General features: G+C 36.7%; 1 protein-coding gene across 2 annotated transcripts in view; it reads left to right on the top strand.

Annotated features, from left to right (window-relative positions):
• gpc6a (glypican 6a) overlaps positions 1–21,399 on the top strand; it is a 201,874-nt gene that overhangs the window by 139,132 nt on the left and 41,343 nt on the right. For both annotated transcript variants that reach the window (XM_084715489.1, XM_084715481.1), the window contains exons 5-6: positions 10,353–10,483; positions 15,514–15,657. In XM_084715489.1, coding sequence (XP_084571615.1) covers positions 10,353–10,483; positions 15,514–15,657 — 275 coding nt within the window. The remainder of the gene's footprint in view (positions 1–10,352; positions 10,484–15,513; positions 15,658–21,399) is intronic.

The following is a 21,399-nucleotide window of genomic DNA, read 5'->3' as shown; positions in this document are numbered from 1 at the left end:
AAAAAAAAAATTGGTCAATTAAATTTGGAAAATCTACAACAAAGAAATTCAGAAATCTAAATACTTTTAAACTAGCAATCTCTCAAGGTGTGTATACCTTCAGGAACCCAGTATTCAAAATCATTTTGAAGTCAATTAGTGGACAGTGTCGCAAGTACCAACATTTTTATGTAAATGACAAGTTTATAAAAATCCATTGAAGTGTTTGTTGATCATCAAAATCTGGTGCTCAGTAGACAGGCAGAAAAACAAGTTTCCCCTGAGTGCAAACTGAATAAAATAATAGTCTGAATACTCACCAGTCGAATTTAAACAAGCAACACTTTTATTGTCTCCAACCCTGAAAATAACAACTCAAAATAAAATGGTTAATTAAATTCTCTCGGATAAAGTCCTGATTGTGGTCGCTTCTGAAAATTAATTCTTTGGACCTAACTATCAAAACTCTAAACATTAGATATGCATACAGATAGGAACAGAGCCTTCTGACCGTATTCGGCGTTCATTGCACCCGTATTTGTGCCTGTTTTCTGGAAGCTTACAGATACGTACTAAACGGAGCAGCACATCTTGGGGGAAGTGTAGCAGAGAAGCAAATAGTTCGAGTGAGATGCAACCATATAAGTTTTACAAATCCAAAAGTATTGGAAATTATGTTTGTTGTCAGTTTATTAATAAAAGGAATCCTCTCTCCATGTCGTAATGTGTTTAATGGCACATTATTAAAACCGGCTCCAGTGTTGGCAGGTTTGTCTGAAACTTTTGACTCTTCTTCTTTTGGGTAATTTTAGACTCTGAGCGACTCCTCCTAGTTGAAGTTTTACTTAACGTCCGTACCAACATAAAGGACACATGGAAGTATGTGGGCGGTGATGGTTATATTGTTTGAAAAAGACAAATCTATTTTTGTACATGGAGGGAGCATTAAGGAGCCTGTACATGAAAGCAATACAAAATAAGCAGCTAGTGTTTGTGAATCTTAAAACTGTTTCCTCATAGAATTATGAGGTTTTTACTTTCAAACAACATGTAATTTATTCATGACTGAATGTGGATTCAACTAAAAGTTATTAGGGTTGTTATGGATACCATTATCGAAACATGCCTCTTACATCCTATACTGCTGAAATTGCTGGTGTTGACATCGGCAAGTATGTGAGTCTATGCATGATTGGATACGATGTAATTAATTAACGTTGAATCAAGACCTTGCTACTGTCCAGCAGCAGCATTTTTTTCCCCCAGCATGGTGAAGTCTTAATCTATAGCATTCATTTTGTGTATGGGTTTGTTCATGTTTTACAAAGCCCTTCACCTGAGCCAGTCCATACGACAAAAATAATATATTTTTCAACAGATCATACATCAGACTGGCACATATGAATATTTTGCCAAAATGTCATGGCTGCGCCTTCGCTTGGGGATAGAAAAACAAAATGCTTAAGATGTTAATGCACTTTAACATGTTTTTGGATTTTTACAAACTTGTATGTACTCATGTCAAGTTAAACAAACCTTTGTTTTATAGACATATTCAATAATTATTTTTTGCCCCTCTTGCCTGAACCTGAATATTTGCGATACCTTGATAAATTAAAGTTGATCAGTTTTGACCCTCAGTTTTATCATGTCCAACTGGAGCAATGAGCCAGCAGTAGCCAGACACTGCTCAGCTAGCGTTAGCTTTCCATCAGTAGCAACTGTCACCAGCATCATTTAGTTTTTCACCACACTGACAGTGAATATTTAAGTACCTTATGTACCTAATACACTTGTTTCTTTTTTACTTATTCTGCATCATTTAAATGACAGAAGCTAAATCACTTTTACTGTCATCAAAAAGGATTTAACACTGCTACCAAAGTAAAAAACACAAAAAAACCATACTGTCCTCTGGAGGTTCATACATCTCTCTCTGCTGTCCTTTTGGGATCCCTTTCCTGGATGGGGTTGGGGAACCAGAGATTGTGATCATTTATTTGTTTTGCAACCTGCTACACAGAAGCCTTTTGGCATTTTCCTGTCGCACCCATTTTATAAAAGCTATCGAAATCTATATTGGAAAGGAAATACTGGTATCAGAACATCTCAAGATACCATCACAAATAAATAAGTGACATAGCACAGGATACCAAACTGACCAACGAGGTCCAGGACAAGTACAAGTATAGTAATAAAATAGATGATATGAGTTAAAAGCTAAGCATTTTGCAATACTGAGCATAGCCTGTGCACTATAATGTCTTTTTCTTTGCACTCCTAATGATTTATGGTTAGAGCAGATTAATCTTTAAAATGCTTTTCATCAACAGCACATCGTTTTTAAAAAGTGCTCTTGTATGTGACATAATTTCAGAAGTTATTTAAGCATGTAGAAGTAACCCTTCCCCATAGCAATTCATATGGCTGACTCATACTCACAATCCATCAAATATTCATTAAGCTATATGAAAAATAGGTTGTCAGAACTCAGCTGAGGATATCATTTAGGTCTTTGAGTCTTTTATGGAATGAGCAACAGAACTGCTGCCAATTTCCCATCTCCTCTCACTGAATCCCACTGAGGCTTTGTCTGCTGTAGCATTAGAGCTGTACTCCTTTAAACATAGGCAGCTGAAGACTTCACAGGACTGGGGTTGGTCCCGTGCAGTGACCTCCAGCCAGCTCCTGATGGAAATCTAACCAAGCATCACGCCCAATTTGAGACTCCAGAGTAAACAAACAGGAGTGCTCTTCAAAGGTACAGGCAGACGAGGGGAGTGTATCTGTGGCTCGACTTACGCAGTGCACGGTAACAGCACAGGACTGGCTTGGAACAGACGCAACTTGACAACATGAGCATGTTTAATTGGAATAAAGATACTCAAATGGTTTATTGACTAAACTGTAATGAGACTGCCAGATTTTTTTTTGGTTGGGTTATAAAGGAGAGCACGGAGATGAATTTGGTAAGGAGGGATGTTTTGAGTTGACACGTTGAGGTTCAAGGTTTAACATGTTGGTTGCTGTTTGGGAAGGGCTGAACAAAAGTCTTCCACTGTATGTGTTTTTACTTGGGAGAAAAAAGTAACCCAAAATATATAATAAACATATTTTACACCACATATGATACACGCCTGTCTTTGGATAATCAGTAACAACATGCATCTTTTTTTTCCCATCAAAATTAGATTGATGTTGCAGTTGTAGCCATGAAAAGGGAAATGTTATTCCTAAGGCTTCGTGTCTGCATAGCATTTTTTTTCTGGCATAAAAGCACTGGTAGGGCAGTGCAGGACACTGGATGAAGTGGCCCACATTTCATTTCATATATATTCTTCACAGTAAAAGTGCCTACACATTATGGTATCTAAAAGCTTTTATTGTGAAGCAGCAAAAGCAAGAAATGTTTGGTTTCTTGAGCAGTAACTTAACACGGCTCCTATCAGCTGGAGGCAAAGTTGAAACAGTCAAATGAAGCAGCTCCTGAAGCTACAGACACGATGCACAAAAGAAACTAAACTTCAGTCCACAGAGATTCAGTTAGAAGCTACAAAGGTAATGAGAGCTGAACACACAGAGACTTTTAAAAACATCCTGAGACATGAGTCTCTGCTCTCTGCTGCACACCAGCAAAAAAAAAGAAAAAACAGAAAGACAAACTCTCCTCCATTTTCTTCAGTGACGACACCAACGCCTTTCTGAAAAGTTCAAAGATTTTAAACTACAAGCGCTTAGAGCAGCCGCACAAAATAAAGGCAGAGTGCTTAGTGAAACGATGCTGGGTTCTGTGGTCACAGGCGCTCCTTCCTCATTAAGAACAACTGAAAAAAGACCCTGGTGCTCAGAAAAAAATGCTATGTGGAGTCAAGTCAGTAATTATAGCACCCTAACACAGCCAATAATCACAATTTATAACCCTAATGCAAAGGTGACTGAGATACTCAGGTGTATAAGCTAATTGTGTGTTGGTAGATAATTTGACAAGCCTAATTTCTGTTCTTGAAGCACACTCACTGTTGTGTGATTGTGGTCCAGCACCTGAGTTAATCAGCTGTCTCTGAATTATCGGGCTTCACTAGATCTCACTACTGCAATCCCAAATAACTGCTTGCTTGTCCCAAATGCTTGATATAATTTGACTCTATTAGCCTTGAAATTTCCAATTAAACCTATCAGAGTGTGCAGATGGAAAAGTATTTAAAAAAAACCAGACAATCACACAAACCTTAGATCAGGAACAGATGATGAGATGAATAACAATTTACAGCAAGGTAAAAAAACAAAGCAAAAAAACATTGTACATGTATGGTAAATTAGCACACAAATTGAAGATAAAATGAAACAGAAATACCATAAAATGCTACAGTAGTCATGATTGGATTTCATTTGATTTCAATATGGCCCACTGCAATTTTCAAATTTGCTGAAGGTGCAATACTTGTTAAAGGCCGAATGTGTCCCACGATACTATTTTAGATTAAATATTGTCAGGCTGAAGTGATGTCAAGGCCTGCACATCGTATTCTATAGACATAAGAAAACATATTTGTTTTGTACAGATCCACACCGTAGTTAAAAAAGTAAGTATAGTGTTGTAAAAATGATAATTTCCTCAGTTATTGCAAATCATATTTGAATTACAATATCAGTTTAAACAATTGCATTTTTTCAAATCATTCAGTCCTGCAAAAAGGACAAAAATATATAAAAAAACAAACAAAAACAAATTCACAATAAATAATTAATGTCTGAAAAGGAATACGAAGAAGTGAGTACTAATCTGCTCTTTTTTATATTTCATCAATAAACTTTGTGTTAAGCATGAATATTCAAGTTTTTTCCTCGGTTTTCACCATACAGTTAAATTAAACAAGTGTAAAACATTCATAACACAGCAAGAGCAAATAATCAGAAAACAAACAAAACAATGCAAATCAAAATCAACCTACACATCATGTCAGCTGTCTAGTTTCATGATCATTCTTTCCATATCCATTCAGTATGTTATTTTATTTCCATAACATTCATTTAAACTTATTTAATGTTTAACATGTTTTCAGTTGTACCTCCTTTGATACTATGACTTTTAGCGTTAGATCTCCATCACTGCTTCTTCAACTTACAAATTGCTCTTAAATTGTGTTGACTTTTTCTCCTTTTCTCTCTGTTCATTTGGAACAGATTTTGGATATTACTTGGTGATAACTAATTTTTCTTCTTATACATGATTGAACCTGATTTGATTTGACACATAATTTAACTTGTTTTCTTCTTATAATCATGTACAAAAAAAAGAAATGGGGCATAAATAAGTGTGTGTGTGTGTGTGTGTGTGTGTATATATATATATATATATGTATACATATACACATATATATTTACATATATATTTACAACCTAACTTATTTACAACAAGTAAGTTAATAACTTTTGTCTCATGATACATAAACTTTTTGAGTTTTGTTTGTTTGATCACCATCATCAGTCTTTTGAGACACTCAGAAAATAGCATGTTAATGCAGTATTAATACACGCCAATAGTTCTATCTTAAACACAAAAATCACTTGATCTGGTCTAATCCAGATTGAAATCTCATCATCTGATCATACGGCAAGGGCCAGATTTTAGTCAAAGATGGTGTTAACTCTCTTCTAATATTCTGTCAGCAAACAGTTTTGTTGGCGAGGGTGTTAATATTTGCATTATGTACATTAAATACGATACATATAATTAAATGTTCTGTTTACCTCTTTTTGATGAGGTTGGTTTGCAGTGAATGATTCAACACTTCTGCTGGGCTGAGATAGGGCCCCTGGATATCATCACAACTTAATTCTATGTTAATTGGCAATACCGGGTTTGAGTATTAATCTTTATGCTTTTAATTCAACCCTCTTTAAACAGCCTACTGCTTTGTCCTCTGTGCTAACGTGTCCTCTAAATCACTCCCCTCAGTCAAGTGCATGAGCTTAATATCCTGCCCTGTCAATAGCCGCTGAGAGGAGGGAGACTTTATGTTCCTTAGGTCTCATGACAGCCACTCTGAAATGCCGGCCTGAGGGCAGGAGCTCAAACTCATTCTGCACAGGCTGGTCAGGACAGTCCTGAATGGTATTGGCTTTCCTCAACACCGGCCTGTTACACTGTAATTGTGAGAGCTATACCTGAATTACCGCAATGATCTTATTTGTCAATTTTACAAGGCTCCTAAGCTTTTCTAGCTGAATACATTAAAGTTTCCACACCAGGCTACAATACACAGTGTTAAAATTGTTGTACAATAGTCGCTGCAGTACGAAGTGTGCAGCTTTGATACACGAGATAAGAGTTAATGTTCTAACTCCTATTAACAGTCAGTCTGGATGAGTTTCCTTTAGCCACAGTAGCAGTATTTTAACCATAAGTAGTTTCAGTTGTCTATAAATATAATTTTACCTGAACCACAAGGTGGAGTGTCAGAAATCACTCATGAATCATGCTGTTATAGAAGGCATGATTTATGTATGAGGACTTCTTGTCCTGATTTTGTTGAAGTGCTCCGTTTAGTTTTGTTCCCAAAGGGTCCAATTTTCTCACAGATCACTGGTGATGCTTCAGACTGAATTTGGAAATGTGCAACAATGAAACATCAATAGTGATAAAACAGCAACAGATAACTTAGCTGGATTGTATTTTATTGTGAACAAATTCCACGAAAAGACCGAAACCAGCAGCGAATTGATCCTGTTAACAAGAGTTGTCTGTGTAACCACTGTGCAACAGACTGTCATTCTTGTTGCACTGGCTGATATGTTCCTTCATTATGATGAACCTGGGCAGGGTAGTTTATTTGGAGTTGATCCCACATACACTGTCCTGCTGCTGTAAGGGCCCAAACAACACTAGATTTTTGGATCCAATCCTGATAACAATATTAGAGAGTAAAAGAATTCCAGTATGTCGGCCGATATTGTCATTAATGTGCTCATCAAACAGATATGTAGGGTACTTTACAGTTTGATAGTAAATGTTATTGTCCAACATTATATTTTTAATTATTATTACTAACTATAAATAACAAAATACAAGTGGAAAAAGTATATACCAAATATAACTGTGACAGGCCAATATCAGCTGACTCTGGCTCAAGCAAACACTCATCAATGCATCAAATCCACAGCTGAAATCAGTATCCGACTCTATTTGTGTTATATTATAATAATTAATGTAAATTAATGTGAATCTTATTTTTGTTTCTTCGTATCTGCTAATCATTAAGACAAGACACCTTGTGACACAAATATTTTTTGAATCAAGTTTATAAATAAAAGAACACTGACATCATAGAATCTGAATCCATGTCTTCAAAGAACAAGATCACCATAGAGTGCTGCAGGAAGTTCTAAAAAAACAAAGTAGTTTGCATTTTGGCACCTCAGGTTCTCTCATCTCAAAGTCAATGGATTCTTTGAATGGGTATTAGGTTTGATGCCTTAAGTAAGGTCTGTGGTCAACAGACCAAAAGATTTTCACATTTTGTTTTGGACATAAAATAAAATAAAATGAAATAAATAAATACCCCAGTCATGGAACTTTTATGCACCTAAAAAAGGCAGTTGCTAACAAGTGGCTTAATGACTAAATGTGAAGTTGAAGTCATGCAACTGTTGTGTAGTTTATTTTTTTACTCCTGGAGTAAAAAGCTAATGGCATGCACACTTCAGAAATCATAAAAGTGTTTTCTTTTGCTGAACAAACACAGTTTGTCAAAGAGATTATTTTTTGCACTGATCCAAAATCCAGTTGGCTTGATGAAACCAGAGCAATGCTAATTCCAGGTTAGCTGCCAAAGATGCATCATCCCTGCAGCGCTCGATTACAGACTACAGGCTACAGCAAGTATGAACAAATAATACTTTCAATTAGCAAAGCAAGCAGGGTCATTGTTAGAGGTTAGCATTAAAAATCTATTTTTATTCTGTAGCAGTGCTCTGGGTGAATCTGTCCATGAATCGTATTGTTAAATAATTTGTCAAATGTCAATAGAAACAGGTTTACAGTGGTATAACATACAGTCACTTTGCTAATGGTTTGAGCCATGTTTGAAGCCAGCAGGGATGATAGAAGCGCTGCTTTTTACTGGTGTCACAGCAGGATGTCTAGTTATCAGGCTTTGCCCATTAAGCCTATAGAGCTGCACTAGAGGCCAATGATCACTCCACTTCAGAGTTCTAGCTATGATCACTTATGATCTAATGATTTGCTCTGCCACTCTACTATGGCTAAAGACTCAGGGGATGGTGAACTGTGTTCCTGCTGCCCTTTTGCAGAGAGCGGCTCCCGTAGGGGTAAATAGGCTTTTCATGATTGGTCCACATGCCTGCAAATGTCAGCGCACGCTAGAAATGGAAGTTCCCTCGATATCATTGTTCTCTGCCCTCAGCACTTAACCAGGGCTAACCCCTCAAACAAGACTTGGTGGACTTTTAATTACTTTTTTGAGCGACAAGATGGAGTCTAATGAAAATATCAAGCACATTCTTTTCACCGCTGACATCTTCCAGTCTAACAGGATCAATAGTACCATCCCTCTGCATGAACATATTAATATCTCATTGTTTTAATAAAAATGAAAAGTGGCAGTTTGGAGGGTAATCTGTTTTAGGTATTGATTCATGCCAAGACTCATTCAGAGTAATAAGGTCATACTGTGTTGTGTACCCTGTTTTTTTTTGTTTTTTTTTGGGCGGTGTTGTTTTGTGTTCTTTCTTTTTTTGACTGTTCTGTTCTGCTTATTTAGAGCAGAGATCAATTTTGATGTTGTCTAAAGACATGATTAGATTTTAAGTTTGGGTTTGGATTTTGGCAAATGAACAAGGAAATAAACAGTACAGTTCTATACTGCAGTTAGTGTAGACTGCAGACAGTTGCAACAAGTCTTATACCTCCAATCAAAAACCTACTAGAGTGACGATCCTCATACTGCACATGGTCAGAAGATACAACATAGGCTGCTGCATTTAAAAAAATGTTTTGATGTATTTTTTTTTCATGAGTGGTATTTTTGTCACACGGTCTCAACCTTTTGTGTGAACCAATCAAAACCAATCATTGTTTTGTTGACTTATAAGTGACATGTTTAGCATGTGTCTGTAGGTCAGTGTGTCTGTTCTGTCAAGGCTGCAACTGTCCCCAAGCTAAGCAGTCAGATAAAAAACAGACCACACAACAGTATTTTTCAACATAAAACAGTAATTGCGTGGTAAATAAAAAAAAATAGTTCAACATTCTTCCTGTCTCACACTGAAATATAGAGCTTGAATAGCATCTGTACCATCTGCATACTGACTGAAGGCCTATGATGTACACATAAACAAACAAAACTCAATACCTGGTATTTGATAAATATTTCTAAATAAATAGATAATACTATAATATTAGTAAAGAATGCATATTTTCATAATACAATGCCATTTTCTATTTCTAATATGTTGCCAATGTCCCCAGGATTGGGGTCAGATGCAACATCTCTTTTGATATAAATACTGTGAAAAATATGTCATATGTGATTATCTTGGGTGGTATGAGAGCAGACACATGTAAGTTCAATATATAAAGATTTGGTTTGTCTAGTCAAAATATTAACTGGGAGAAATGTAAAATGTGTTGCAACCGTCCCCATTCTCCCCTAACTGATCTCATCACTTGACATCAAATATTTTTAAGTGATACATATTGGGAAATCTAAGTTTTGCATGCTTTTGGTGTCTCATAGACTTCATGACAGACAAAAATTAAGTTAAAATACTGAGTGTCTGGGATGTAATTAAAAAGTATTCACTAGCATGATACATGGTCACAGATGAATTTATTGATATATTTTCACAATTTAGAAGTAGAGATTGAACCAGACAAATAAACCTGAAGTCTTGTCTCTGACTGGAGCGATTAGCATGTATGCAAATCAATGATTTGTTTTATGTATAAGCTATTTGTGAGCTGCTCCAAACACTGAAATTTAATTTCTATTGATGTTGCACATCCTCTCACTCTATCACACCATCTCTTTCTGACGTTGTGTGTGTGCATGTTTGTGTTTGTGTGTTTTTGTGTGCTGATGAAGGTGCTGGCAGGTTTCTTTTGTGTTTGTAATTATTGGCTGTCAACACATTTGGAGAAGGCACTGTTCTTTGTACTCTCACTTGGACCCATGTGACAGACACACGATAGAGTTGAGCACCCTGAGGGTTCTGCATTGAGTATTGTTAAGCCTCAAAAGATGATGTGAACATATTGACGCGTGTGCGTAAACAGAAACAGTGTAATATCTGTGTGTGTATGCGACTGTTTAATATCTGTAAGCTGACATGTGTCCTCTGTGTTCTGACAGATGCTATGTTACTGGTGGCAGACAGACTGGAGGGACCCTTCAACATTGAAGCGATCATAGACCCGGTTGACATCAAGATCTCTGAGGCCATCATGACAATGCAGGACAACAGCATGGAAGTGTCAGCCAAGGTAGCATACTCTGACTTAGCTTTGTTCTCCATGCTATGATGGGATTTCTAAAAGTAATGTACACTCAACAAAAATATTAACACTTTTGTTTCTGTTCCCCTTTTTCATGAGCTGAAGTAAAAGTTGTAAGACTTTAGGTTTATTTCCCTCAAATTTTGTTCACAAAGTCCGTGTCAGTGAACACTTCACCTTTGCCAAGATAATACATCCACCTGACAGCTCTGGCATAAACAGCAGACACTGAGCGGTGGCTATTTGACATAATGTTATAGATGCCAATTTTTTTAAGAAGAGCACAATTGCCCTGTGTCGAGTTGCCATACTTCAGTGCCTAATAAATGTCTTTTTTTCCAAATAAAGCTGCACATTTTAGAGTGACCTTTTATCGTCCAAGGATCGCCGGTGCAATAATAATGCTGTTCAATCAGTATCTCTATTTGCCACCCCTGTCAGGTTGATGGATTATCTTGTCAAAGGAGAAGTGCTCACTAACATGAATTTTAAAGTTTTGAATAAGATTTAAGAGAAATTTTCCTTTTGTGTACTTGGAAGTTTCAGTTCTTTTGCTTCAACAAAAGCTTTGCGTTTATATTTTTGTCGAGTGTATTTTTACATTGAAAACATTGTTTACATAAACCAATTAGACTTAATAATTTCAAGTTCATATTTTATGGGTCTAACTCAGCTTAGCTTAACTTATTTTGTAATTGCTGCAACATTTTTTATACATCTGAATTCTCACGATGGGGGTAAAAATATTGTCAAACTGTATAAAAAAGGCATGCTATGTGGGATTTGTCATTTGCTGTTTGTAAACATTCAAAGTTGGCCCCGCCTCCCGAAATGTAAGAACAAAGCCGTGAATTTGAGAAAGGAAAAGTTACTTTCTGATTGTTTCATGGCGGTTAGTGGGTGTGTGTCTCAGCTCTGCCCTCCATCAGGCAAACACACAGACCTGCAGCTCTTTACGCATCCATCACACCGACAGAGAGCGGAGGAGAGACACAAAAACAGCAATGTAACCTGGTCGCTAAATTTTTATAACATCCCAGTCTGACCACCTGCTGACTTATGTTGGCTTGGGGCTACACGCAACCGCTACCACAAAAAGCTGATGCCTAGAAACGTCCCAGGAAAATCTTGCATAGTATACGTTTTTAAAACGGGGACACCCGTTTTAAAATGTAAACACAATATATGGTTGGAGGTCTCAGATGGTTTGTAGTACACAGTGACAAGCTTCATTACACAATATATAATACATCAATCTTGATGCTAAATTGTCATGCTAAACATATCACAAAAAGTTTACTGTAAGTGTAATTCATTAGTCATCATCTCATGGCAATAAGTCCGAGACGGTATGTGTTTACAATATTTAACCTAAACCACCCTCTATTCATAACCTGAATGGGAAAATTTGCTATTCATCATCATGTGGATGTCCAGGCAGTGTTGATGGTAAATAAAGTCAAGTGAAGCAATAAATCCGTCCATGCCTAAAACCAATCAGAGCGCACACACACACACACACACACACACACACACACACACACACACACACACACACACACACGTGGGAGAGGCATCCTGACCTCTAAATTCATCATCGTCATGAGTCAGAAACATAAAAGCACCTAGCAATGCATATCATCCATGTGGGATTGTTAAATACAACCCATCAAAAATAAGAGGATGCAGGAACAAGACAACAAAAAGGATAAAGAGAAAAGACCCAGTTAATATGTACATCCAGATACATTCCTCATTCAGATGCTCTCATTGAGTCCAGATATTGCAGAAATGGACCCCAAGCTTCCTCCCATTTATGCTCACATTCTGGATGATTAGATCACAGTTTTTCCATGTGAATAACCAAGACAAGTTCACACAGCCAGCACGTTGCAGCTGATGTCTTCCAGTCTTTTAGAATGAGTTTTTAGGCTAGCACCGTGCCCATCAAAAGAGCTGTTTGAATATATGATAGAAGAGCTAAAGAGTCCTTTGAATATCCAAAGAGTGCCAAGTCCCTGTCAAGAGAGAGCATCCTATAGTAAAGTGTGTGATATATTAGCCAAGAAAGCTGAATTCTTCTGCTGAGGAGCTGTGCCTGCAGCGCCTACTGTCTTAGGATACATTGCATGTGAACTTCTTTATATTGCTACGTATCATCACTCTAGTCTATAGCCATTAATTTGGCAGCCAAAACAAAGTGTTTGGTGACAAAAATATCCATCAAGCAGTAGTACCTCACCCCTAGGTGAAAAAGCCTGTAGTTCTTCCTTACATCCAGCTACATTACTGGATGCAGGCAGAACAACAGATTTTGCAGCATTAGAACTCAGCTTTCTTGGTTAATTTAGCAGCACTGAGGAATTTATTGCTTCAGTTGACTACATTTACCATCAACACTGGCTGGACATTAACATGGAAATTTAATCAAAGCATTAATCCCAATCACAGCTGAGATGCAGGACGGGAACTCTGGTCCTCACGGTTCCCCTGAAATGTAGTTAGCAAACCATTTAGTTGTATATGAAGATAGTTTTTTGAAGAGACAGATTAAAATGCAAGAGATCAAACTAATTTCCTAATTTTAGTCTCTTTAGAGTTCAAATTGCTAATCAGTATTTGGAATAGTTTAAAATTTGACAGTGCTTTCAGAACATTATCTTGCATAGAGAAATCTTTCACAGTCTTTCTTTTCAAAAGGCAGGTTTATCAGTCCGACTTTTTATTCTGATCCTTTGCTTTATTCTGGCCTGTATCTCTATGCCAGAGTCACAAAGGTCAGCCTGAATTAGATGTCAGGTTCTTTTCCATATGAGAAGGTGGGAATTTATAACTTTACCCATTGTCTAAGCACTTGACGCTCCATCCCTGCAAGGCTGACAGATTGCTCTGAGATTACAATCTTTCTTCACATTCACATTTTAACCATATGTATTCCACCCCCCGATCCTCAAAGCTTTGCTGAATATGTCAGGCCACATTGCCTTAGACCTTCATTCATGCTGTGCAGACCTGTTGAAAATGGGTTTGCTTGTGTGATGTACAGGATAGTGGAATTGTAATCATGGTGAAGAATTGATAAATATTAGAGAAAAGACAGCCTCTTGTCCTGACAGCCATGTAGCACATTAGAGTGCTCCATCACACAGTGAGCCAGGGGCCAGCAGACAGGCCAGAGAGGAATGCTAATGAGCTGTGCTGTTTGGAGGTGTGTTGTTTGGGCCCTAAGAGCCTGTAGAGACCGAGCCATCTGAAAACAATCTATTCTCACAATGAAGCCCTATGAACAACACATTGATTAATATAAGGTTCAAGTAATAATAGATCCAAACTTCTATTTTTGTCTCGCTGTAAACAACAAAAGTTTAGCTTGTATTTCAAGAAAGTTTAATTACTTTCTCTTTGTAAAAGTCAGTGTTTGTCCAAGGGCATAATGTTCTCTGATAAACAATTATTTTCTGTGTATCACTCATCTGTCTAATTACAGAAATGCTATACATTCGAAAGCTACATTTTTTATGATTGCATTTTAGAATGACATGGGCCTATTAAAGGGACAGTTTGAATTATTTGATGTGGGGTTGTATGGGTACTTATCAACAGTCAGTGTCTTAGGTATTCTGGCCACTTAAAAAAAGATCCATCTAAAAGAATCTATATCAGTTTAAGTTAAAGACTTTTCTAATGGGAAACAGCTGTTTTATAAACCAAATATCGCTCCCTCCAAACCAACCAAACTCCATAGATAAAATCAGTGATTTTACCTTGCAGACCATGGGAGGTGCTGGTCCACAGCAGCCTCAATATATTAGTTTATTTGTGTTAATGTGTGACTTCAGTCTTTTTAAAGGATAGTTTGCAATCACTTAAGTCACACAATAACACACAAACAAACTAACAGATTGGGGCTGCAGTAGACCAACAGCTCCTGTGATCTGCAAGGTAAAATTACTGATTTCGCCTATGGAGTCTGGTTGGTGTGAAGAGAGTGATATTTGGCTTTTGTAATGGTAGTTTCCAGTCAGTAGATGACTGTATGATGGCAAAGTAAAGCAGTAAAAATCTTATAAATATAGTGTACACTTAAACTGATATTGATTATTTGACTTTTTAAAGGCTAAAATAACTTTTGTTGCTGAGCTTGTTCACAGTAGTACATTGCTTACCTTCCATACTGGTGCCCCTTTCTGCTTATTCAAACTGGGGAAGTGCCGACCAACATCTATTGTAGGCACTGACTATCAGTAAGTACCTCACACAACCCCATTTCAAATCATCCCAAATATTCCTTGAAGGCGGGAAGATAGGCTGTTTGCCACATCAAACATTTTCATTTTTTTCATATAGTATCAGCTCATTTATTCTGTATTTTTGTGATAAATTGGTTGTAGTCTTTGTCAAATAGGGCCTAGAAATCCTGGTCAAATGTGTGAGTTTTTTTGTTTTGTTTTGAAGGCATGTCTGATTCTAACAATTGCTTTCAATTGTTGGCGAGTAACAACATATCACGGGTTAATTCATTTTTTTGCCACCAATATGACACTTTCTGTAAAAGGAGACTCAGGCACTGATAGACAGCATTGGTTCCAGGCTGCCTCTATATGGTTTTCTATCTAAAATCACAGACCAGAAATGGTGCTGCGAGCAAATTGACACAGGCTTTTCAGGGGAAAATGTCAGTGGTGTAGGCAAACTACAACTTTTGTTGGATCAAAATGGATGTGTATTCTACAAAGGAATAGACTTACATGCTGTCCCAGCTCAGTGCAGAGTTCATGCAGCTCTGGACTGCTGATAACCTGGTTTCTAACTGTTCAGCGCTGCAATGAGCATCTCACATCTCATAGTAATGAGGGAATACATTAATGTTTGTATTAATGTTGCAAAACCAGCCAATTTCCTCAAGACGCTGTGAATGCTAAACACATTTTAGACTGTGGCTAGTCTGTATCCTTTTGCTTTTCCTCCTGTTCTTATCTCCTCTCAGTGGTAATCGTATCTCCCACTGTTGATTTTAGGTTTTTCAAGGGTGTGGCCAACCAAAGCCGTCAGGATTTGGCAGGTCTGCTCGCGGCATCGCAGATGTGTTCAACACCCGTTTCAGACCCTTCACCCCTGAAGAGAGACCGACCACAGCAGCCGGAACAAGCCTGGATAGACTGGTACGTACAAAGACAAGACACAAAATTGTTAATATGTGTAATGGAGGCAGGGTATTTTATAGTTTAACAATAAATATTATTATCAGGGCACTGAAACACAAAACGTTCACTGTATTTTAATTAAAAAAAAAAAGCACAAATAGAGCATATATTAGACCTTGATTAAGAAAAAAAATCAAAAATGCATAAAATGCTCCATGTAAAGCTAAAAAATTAAAACAATCTGCATTGTTTTGTAAAAGTTTTCACATAGGCAATTACAGTATGCCAATACCAAGATAGACCTATATATCTGTCATAGGACCATATCAATAATATGGGTCGGCCAACAAACCAGTCAGGCTCTAATTGAAATATACATTATAAATGCAGAATTGATGCCAGTGTGTGTCAGATCACTGCACAGTTGAGTTATTATTTCAGATGTTATGACTGTGTTTGTTAAAAAGAGATTGAAAGATTCTTTCTAAGGTTCTTAGACAGAGAGAGAGAACTGTTAAGTAGAAACTAATCTGAGGTCAAATCATTTCTATGACAAAACCAACACATTCCTAAAATAAAATCATTAATTATTGAGCTTTCACTTTGAAGCCTAATTAAGACTAAAGCTGCCAATTCATGATGGATTTTATTGAATAAATATCATTCAACCAGCAAATGATGAATCAGTCGAGAATACAGAGTGAGAAAGGAAGCTCAACACTTCTTTTCTCACTCTCTATTTTACAAGCTCAACTGATTCAGAACTGCACAGAAATGTGTTGAGAATTTTCAAAATATTATTGGTGGAGGCAGACTTGGTGGAGTCATACTGAGCTCAAGGCCAACTTACCAGGGCTCAGGTCCAAAGGCCAGAAAAAAAATTAGAGGCCCTGAAGATTCCAAGAAAAATCGTTGTAAATCCATGTTCATGTAATCCATACAGACCCCGGGTTCTGTGTGACCACCACGCTGTAGTCAGAGCTAAAATATTTTCAGTTTCTTACACCCTCAGTGCCAGAGGTCACAGAGATGTCAGAAGAGCACATGTTTTTCACCATAACTCGCTTGGCCATATCGTTAAGGATATGTCCCTGACAGTGTGTACTGCTGCAGAAAAAATAGAGCAGGAACCAATTGAACAGATCGTGAAATCAATCAGTCAATCAGTCAAACTTTGTCTAGCATCTTCAATTCAAAATGCTGAACAGACTGACTGAATAAATAAATAATAAATAAAACTATAGATAAAACATAGAAAAAAGACAGAATAAAAATGATGTTTATCAAAACAACATACAATAATATGGATTTAAACACAGATTAGTAGATTTAAAAACAAAACAAAAATAGATGAGGTCACTCAGTGGAGTGCAGGTCTCTGCTTGGCAACCTGAGAGGAATATTTAGATCCAACCACTTTTTAATTACCAACATTTTGATTAGAAAATGTACTTTAATTATATCTCTTTTGTCCGTAACTATATTTACATGTAATTGAAAGTTTGTCATAATTAGCTGATGAATTCTTGAGTTACGGCCAAAAGTGCATGATCCAGGGCTTTTATGGGAACTGGAAGTCCTTGAAAACGATTGAATTGAATCGTTTGCTTTTTAGATAAAGAAATAAAATTAGTCATGCAGATCTTAATTGCCTTTGTATGTCTGCAGATGTGGCTGTGCTTCATGTGATCAGTCTGTTGAAAATATTGAAAATGTTATTTGTCTGTTTTAATGATCGTTTCATGTTGTCTCATGTTATATAGCTCACCAAGTCTACTTACAGACAGGTGACACATTTTGAAACATGAAACTTTCTTTTTCTTTAATTCGTCACCTTCTGTAGAGTGACATCAAAAACATAATTTCAGTTGTTTATAGAACAAAAACATCAGATTCAGTGTGATGAAGGAATGAAAGGGGTCCTACTCATTTTTAGTATACAGTCAGAGAAATAAAGGCGCTAACTAGAACCATAAAGGGGTTTTTTTGGCTTGTCTCATAGGAGAACCCTTTTTGATTCCTGGTAGAATCTTTTATAAATGTTCCACTCTGAACCCTTTCAGAGTGTTCTTCCCAGAACCCAACATAAAAGGTTATACATAGAACCATTTGTGAAAGGTGTCCCACAAAACCCCCCTCTGACAGGTTCTACAGAGAACAATTCTATGATGGAATTTTTCCACCCAGAACTCTTCCTGGGGGTTCTATCAAGAACCTTACCACCTTCTGAGAACAAACCTCTCAGAGGTCTCAGGGGGTCTACCAAGAACCATTTTAGATTCTAAACATTTTATCTAGAACCAACTCTGAGAATTTTTTTTTATTCCATATACAATCCACCCAGGGGGTTCTAGCAAGAACCCTTTAATATTCCAAAAGTTTATCTAGAACCCAGGGGGTCTACTGAGGACTCTGCTATGTTATGGTACAAAGAAACCTTGACAAAAAAGGATTACAGGTTTTTGCTTGGATAAAAAAGGGTTCTTAATGGAACCTTCAGTCTCACCGATGAACCCTCTCTTCGACACAGGGTTCCTCAGAAGCAAATGGTCAGCAAACATCAGTCCTTCAGGAAGAACCTTTTTATAACCCTTATTTCTAAGAGTGTATATATAAAGCATGTGTAAATGTTACCACCACAGCTGTAGGATGCTTGAAAAGTGCTTTAATTTGACTTTGGAGACTTTGGAGTGTAGGAACCTTGATGATCACATGATCCCCTCCAGGCTAATCCCTGGTGGAGATAATAAAAATTTTTTTAAAACATTAAAAGGGATCAAAACAAAACAATATGTTACTAATAACATAACAAATGATACTGAACAAATTTAATGACTATAAACCATTCTTGATCAAAAGCTGGGCTGGGGAGATTTTAAGTTTATGTTTAAGAAGTACAACACTTTGAGCTGCCTTCAGTTCCTCATCCAGAAATGTGTCTAATCACAAAAAAATACTTATAATCTCAGAATTTGTACTGTTCTGTGAATCAGTCATGTAGAGGCTAAAACAGATTCAACATCCACCCACCAAACTTCAGGATGATGACAAATCCTAAGACATTAATTGAGGTTATAAAAAGACCCATTGCGCCACCTCATGCCACTGAAACACAATGTGTAGGAGGCTGTCTGTGTCATGCTCCGGTATAAAGCTACAGAGAGGCCCTCAAGTTGACAGGATGTTAAATCAGACCACACAACTCTGACCTCTGCAGCCTACAACTGCTGTGATGTCTCTAGGTGCTCACAAGGGCCTAATTAATATCACATTTTAAATATGATATAATGTCACTGTAAAAGGAGTAAATTGTTCCATGAACTTGTTGCTCTTTTTTCCACGTCAAACTGCATTTGTCAAACAAGTGCATGTCAAAAGGAGAAGGTGATAATTAAAGAAAACGTCGGAGTAATGAGTTATCTTCTAATAATAACACACCAGAGCGTCTTAACAAACCCTTATGGATTTTGCCCTTTAACAAATGTGTTACTCCACTGAAAGACATCTGGAAAAACAACTAAAACATGTCAGGCCATGGATTGGATATTATTAAACCATACTTTTATGTCATCACTTTGTCCTTTGACCAATCCATTTAACAAATGCTTCTGTAATCCTCTGTCCAATTGGCAAATCCATTTATGAAATACATTATTGTCCTTTTAAATAAAAGGAACAGTTGATAATCTTCTGCCGCATAAGTTGTTTGACAGGATTAAAATGGAAAATATGCAGGAGCAGAGAAGCAGATTAAAGGCTGCAGAGTGTACCGTGTCTGTCTTCATAAGTCCTCTGTACTCCCCAGCTGTAATTGTAAGAATTAAACTTGTTAAGTGTACTACAACGGTTGTGTAAAACTTTGCCAGTTCAGTGTTGAGAGGGTTACTTTTAAAATGTATTCCTCTATAGATACTGAATGCACGACCTGAAGTGCGATTTGTAACATATTCCATTACATTAGTAAAGTACAGTAACATATTCTAAATAATTTTAATTACTTTTGAATTTTAAATAAGAAATTGTCTTACTGAGTCCATTTGTCTGGTTCACTCTGAATGTAGGTAACACTTGCGTTTGGGAATGACCTCAGCACACTACAGTGGCTCTCGCTCACACACATCCAAAGAATACAACCTGAATCATGTGTATAATAAACGGATTGTATCTGAGGCTGATTAGTAATACATATTGGAAATACACCTAATTAACCAGCTAGTCAACCAAACTAAAGATGAATTTTAGCCCAAATCACTATTTGCCTCAGGCAGCTTTACAATATGTGCAGTTGAAGACACTGTCTGTCCTTAATAGGGGTGTAACCATATTTCGATTATCGCAATATTGCAATAAAAAAAGTCTCAATAGTGTACCAGTTTGATATCTGCCGTAATGTTACAAGGTTAATTATTTTATTTTATTATTTTATTTTAGAAAAGGACTGCTACTGACAGCTGCATTGTTTTTGTTTCGCAGTTGTATGCACATAATTCAAACATTAATTGATAAGGACAGTTCTTTTTTTTTTTTTTTTTTTTTTTTTTTTTTTTAAACACATGCTTAAGTCATAACTGGTTACCTATATTTTAATTTATTTAAGAGGGAGAACAGAGGCGCTTTAAATTATAAGGAAAAAAATATTTTGTACAAAAATTCTGTACAACTCATATTTATTATTTAATTCATTAATACATTACATTATTTTTCTTTGGTTTTTAATTTTTTGATAAAAAACATATCATGAAGTTTTTATTATATTATTGTGATGAATTTTTGGCACCATTACATCCCTAGTCCATAATGTTAGACTCCCATTAGCATGCTAGACCACACTAGCATAACAAAACTTAAAGTTACCTCAAGGTTGAGTCTTGATGATAAAACCACCTTGGTTGGTAACGTGTTCTGTATATTTCCATGCCAAAAACACACTCCTGACACTGTGTCCTGCCTGCAGGTGCACTGCGTACGGGTGCACGTTTTTTCAAGGACCATCTGACCCGGTCAGACATTAAGAGTAACTACGTTAGAGATAATGTGCAGTGAGCAAGTCATTATTGTAAAACAAACGCACAAATCGAAGGATCTCGATCTCTTGAATCACCCTTAAGGGGTTGATTACACTATAATGATCTGCTCACTGTACATTATCCCACAAATTACACAGTTACTTACCAAAATAAATCAATAATTAATTGACACAAAATGTGAATTTAAAAATGATTTTCTTGGTTTAAAAGTTGTTTTATTGCTCCTCTAGAGTTGATGATCATAATAGACCTTAGAATGCTGTAATTGGCCAATCAGGATCGAGTATTTAATAAAGCCATGCAATAAATAGAAATATAGAAATAGAAATAATTGTCACAGATGGTGTCTTCTAATCATGTAGGTCATACAGGGGCATCGGTATTAAACTGAGACTGTTTCATAACCTGTTACAAACTCCTTGTCGTAGCTTTAAATGTTTAATATCTTTACTTGCATTCCGTGACTCTCCAACTGAAATATTATTCTTGAACTCAGCACATCTTTACATACAGCGCTTGTTTGAAAATGAAACCAAACACTCCTCTTTGCTTCATGACATACACATTCCAAAGGCTGTGAAAGGGAAAAAACTAAAACTAACTACTAAAGTACATTTAGAGAAAATCCACAGGTTTCACTATCTTTAATAATTAATTTGTACATCCTCTCAGGCCAAGTTCTTGTAAAAGAGAAATTATTCTAATAAAAGTGAGCCGGGCTGCTCAGGGTAAG

The sequence above is a fragment of the Lutjanus erythropterus genome, chromosome 1 (genome assembly GCF_056507025.1).
Source record: "Lutjanus erythropterus isolate fLutEry1 chromosome 1, fLutEry1.hap2, whole genome shotgun sequence".
Classification (NCBI taxonomy): Eukaryota; Metazoa; Chordata; class Actinopteri; order Lutjaniformes; family Lutjanidae; genus Lutjanus; species Lutjanus erythropterus.
Note: the sequence above shows the minus strand (reverse complement) of the source record. Positions and strands in the feature narration are given on the sequence as shown.